The sequence below is a fragment of the Opisthocomus hoazin genome, chromosome 29 (genome assembly GCF_030867145.1).
Source record: "Opisthocomus hoazin isolate bOpiHoa1 chromosome 29, bOpiHoa1.hap1, whole genome shotgun sequence".
Classification (NCBI taxonomy): Eukaryota; Metazoa; Chordata; class Aves; order Opisthocomiformes; family Opisthocomidae; genus Opisthocomus; species Opisthocomus hoazin.
The window spans coordinates 4245086-4248843 of record NC_134442.1 but is presented as its reverse complement, the minus strand read 5'-3'; the positions used below and the strand labels follow the sequence as shown (position 1 = coordinate 4248843).

At 52.9% G+C, this 3758-nt stretch overlaps 1 protein-coding gene across 1 annotated transcript; it reads right to left on the bottom strand.

Moving 5' to 3' along the window:
* Nucleotides 1-1825: 1825 nt before the first annotated feature.
* LOC142364837 (olfactory receptor 14C36-like) lies at nucleotides 1826-2812 on the bottom strand. Its single transcript, XM_075444957.1, has one exon. It carries the CDS (start codon nucleotides 2789-2791, stop codon nucleotides 1826-1828), a length of 966 nt encoding a protein of 321 aa, XP_075301072.1. The 5' UTR covers nucleotides 2792-2812.
* Nucleotides 2813-3758: the final 946 nt, after the last annotated feature.

Here is a 3758-nt window from a genome sequence, read left to right as displayed (position 1 = left end):
TGTCACTGCTGACTGTCTCCTCCTTCATGCTGGGTGTATAAGGGTTGAGTGCGCAGTTCATTCTGGGTGTTTAGTTGTTGGCCAGGGTGAAACTATAAGTATTTCCTAGCACAGTGTTCTCCTTTTTAGTGTCTCCTTTGACCAACACACAAGCTCTCACCTAACTTGTTGCCTGTCCATAGAGGAGCTGAGGAATCCCTCAGAGTCAAACACTGGAGCAGAGACCGAGGGCACTTGGAGGAATCTCAGACAATGGGGATTTTCAAGATCTCTCGAGACACGGCCGTAAGCACCTGATCCAGCACCTGATCGGAGCTGTCTGATAAGAGGCTTGACTGAGAGACCACCTGTGGCAAGAGCTATGAGACCTGGTGTGTATGGAGTGTAAGGAGGAAAGTGATTTCCTTTATATTAATATGGCAGTAGAGCTGGGTATCACAAAGCCCTGGAGGATGATGGGGGTGACCATGCAGCAAACATCCCTTCTCAGGACTGAGGTGTAGAGCCAGAGATGGGAAGGGCTGGAGTGTGGGGTGGTCAGGCAAGATCATGCTGGCACAGCTTTCCTGGGGTGTCCAGGGAACATGGCACAGATAGGGCCCCTCTCTTCTACACCTGTCATGCCTTGCTTCCTTCACTGTGTCACCTGGCTCGGCACCATGAGCACCCTCCTAGGTGCCCTCACCCTGCATACTCAAACAGCCAAGATCTACACGGGTGTTTTCCTCTTCTGGAAACTTTCCCTCCTAGGCCAGCCCTTCCCCAGCTCTCTCCACCTCCCCTGCATTCTCCCCAGCCCAGTCCAGGAGAGCAGTCCAGTCTGGGCTGGCCCCACAAAACTGCCCATCACAGAGTGCTGTAGAATTCCGGGCACTCACCCCACAGCCCCAGCCCCTCTGAAGGGCACAGAGGCTCCTGGGGAGCAGAGAGAGGTGTCAGCCTTCCCCATCAGCCCCAGGGCTGAGGGCCAGCCACAGCATGAGGAGACAGAGACCAGTGTCTCCCACTGTTGCCTGCTCTTGTCTCCAAGAGACGCTTATTGAAAACTACAGGATGTCCCTCTGAACCAGCCCCTCTCCCCAGCACCAGACTCCTGGCCGAGGGGCTCCTAGGCTGCTCCTGCTGCCCCAGCAACAGTGTAGCCTGCCTGGAGGTGGTGCATGTAGAAACAGGTCTCCCTTTTTCATTTATCCCTCCCTGGAAGCATGAAGTTGGTCCTTTGCTGTTTTCCAGGGACATACCTGCCGAAAGAAAGCCTTTCCTCAGAGGACCATAACTGTGCTCACCTGGCTGGTCATACCTGCACCCTTGCCATGCTCCCCACAAGACCCTGAGCTGTCGGTGCTGCTCTGCAGGGCACATGGGCTCTAGTGCCTGAAACCATGAGGGGACAGTCCCATGGAGGTCCCTGTTGATCATTCATCATTTCCATTGCAACTGGGCACCAACACTTGGAGGCTCAGGAAAGACCAATTCCCCAATGCTTCACTCCATCTCATCCACCACTGAACCCCAGCAGAGCAGCACGGCCTCACAGAGACGAGCTCTTCAGCCTGTTCGTGACCCTGGCTTTGGAAAAAGAGCCATAGCTCCAGACGCGGGCACTGATGAAATCTGCTATTATTAGAAAGATATGATAGGGGAGACCAACAGTACCGCTGTGCCAGACAAATTCGTAAGGGTCAGACAGACTGGGTTCATGTCTCTGGAAAAGCGGAGTAGATGCAGACACTCATGGAGAAACTGAATTATCACAGATAAAATGCCCAAACCACAAGAGGTTCCCCAGATGATTTGGAAATCACTTGTGAAGAGACATGACAGCTTATTGCTGCCGAAAGTCTACTGACAGAATGAGCTTCTTTGTTGCGTCTTTGAGCTCCTGGTTCCTCATGCAGTAGATGAGGGGGTTCGCTGCTGGAGGAACCACAGAGTAGAGGAATGACACTACCAGGTCCAGGGATGGCGAGGAGATGGAGGGGGGCTTCAGGTAGGCAAACAGGGAAGTGCTGACATACAGGGAGACCACGGCCAGGTGAGGGAGGCACGTGGAAAAGGTTTTGTGCCGTCCCTGCTCAGAGGGGATCCTCAGCATGGCCCTGAAGATCTGCACATAGGACAGCACAATGAAAACAAAACACCCTGAAGCTAAAGAAAAGCTAACCCCAACAAGCCCAACTTCCCTGAGATAGAAGTGCGAGTAGGAGAGCTTGAGGATCTGGGGGATTTCACAGAAGAACTGGTCCACAGCATTGCCCTGGCAGAGGGGTATGGAAAATGTATTGACAGTGTGCAGGAGAGCATTGAGCAAAGCACTGCCCCAGGCAGCTGCTGCCATGTGGACACAAGCTCTGCTGCCCAGGAGAGTCCCGTAGTGCAGGGGTCTGCAGATGGCAACATAGCGGTCATAGGCCATGACAGTCAGAAAACAAAGCTCTGCTACTACCAAGAAGGCAAACATGAAGAGCTGGGCAGCACATCCCAAGTAGGAGATGTCCCTAGTGTCCCAGAGGGAATTGGCCATGGATTTCGGGAGAATGGTGGAGATGGAGCCGATGTCGACGAGGGAGAGGTTGAGGAGGAAGAAGTACATGGGAGTGTGGAGGCGGTGCTCACAGGCTATGGCAGTGATGATGAGGCCGTTGCCCAGGACGGCAGCCAGGTAGATGGCCAGGAAGAGCCAGAAGTGTAAGAGCTGCAGTTCCCGAGAGTCTGCAAATACCAGGAGCAGGAACTGTGTGACGGAGCTGCCGTTGGACATTTGCTTCCTCTGTGCATGGGGACCTGTCATTAGAGGAAAAAACAGGGAAGAGTCAGGGCGGACAGCTCAGAGAAGCATAAAAGCCTTTCTCCTAGACCCTCACAGTTTCACACACACCTCATTCTTTTTCCAGGAGCCCTTTCTTCAGCTCTGTGGCTGCAATTCTGGTTAGGTTTTGCTGAGTGCAGCGGAAGGAGCAGGACCTCCTCCCTCTGGCTGCCAAGGATCCAGCCCTGCTCTGCAGCAGTGTGTTCATGGGCATGGTTGGGCAGGGCCAGACCTGGTGTTCAACTTCATGAGAAGAACCTTATCATATCGCAGAAGGGCTTTTCAGCATCAGCACTGCCAGTGCTAAGGAATGGGGATGGCAGAAGGCAGTCTCAGAGGTTTTGGGTTCTTACAGCTTCCCTCATGTCACCTTGGGTGTGTGTTTGAATGTCAGAAACCCTCAGCACTTCTGCTGCGCTGGGAGAAAATAGAGCGAGTCCTGCGAGGCAAGAGAATTGACTGGGCTTAGTGCAAAGATAGGGGAGATGGTTGATCCTTCCATCTGGAAGGACTGCCCTGGGCTTTCGTCTTCCTCAGATAGAGACACTACGGAGAACAGAGACCAGTGAATGTCTCACTCTTACTGTGGGTCTCAGCACCCCACTTCTAGCCAAGAACAAAAGTGGCTCATTTCAACAGCCCAACAGCATTTCCTCGGTTGTAGTATCTCTGTGTTTGTCCATGGGGCTTTAAAATACAACAGAGACACTGCAGGTCACATTTGCATCCTGGAGGGCATCTGACACCTTGGAATGACACCCAAGGAGTTAGCCAATTATCTTAATGACAGCTTTTCATTTAGAGAAAAGTGACTCAGTCCCCAGCCCCACAGGCTGCATTGCCCACAGCCCCACAGGTTAGAGGGAAGGTGGGACACTTGTTCCCATGGTCACATCTGCAGGAATGGAGAAAAAAGATCACAGTTTGAGTCTGCAGCTCAGACTCCCAT

Coding starts and splice junctions, on each gene's coding strand:
- LOC142364837 (XM_075444957.1), bottom strand. CDS start 2,791: ATGACAGGTCCCCATGCACAGAGGAAGCAAATGTCCAACGGCAGCTCC.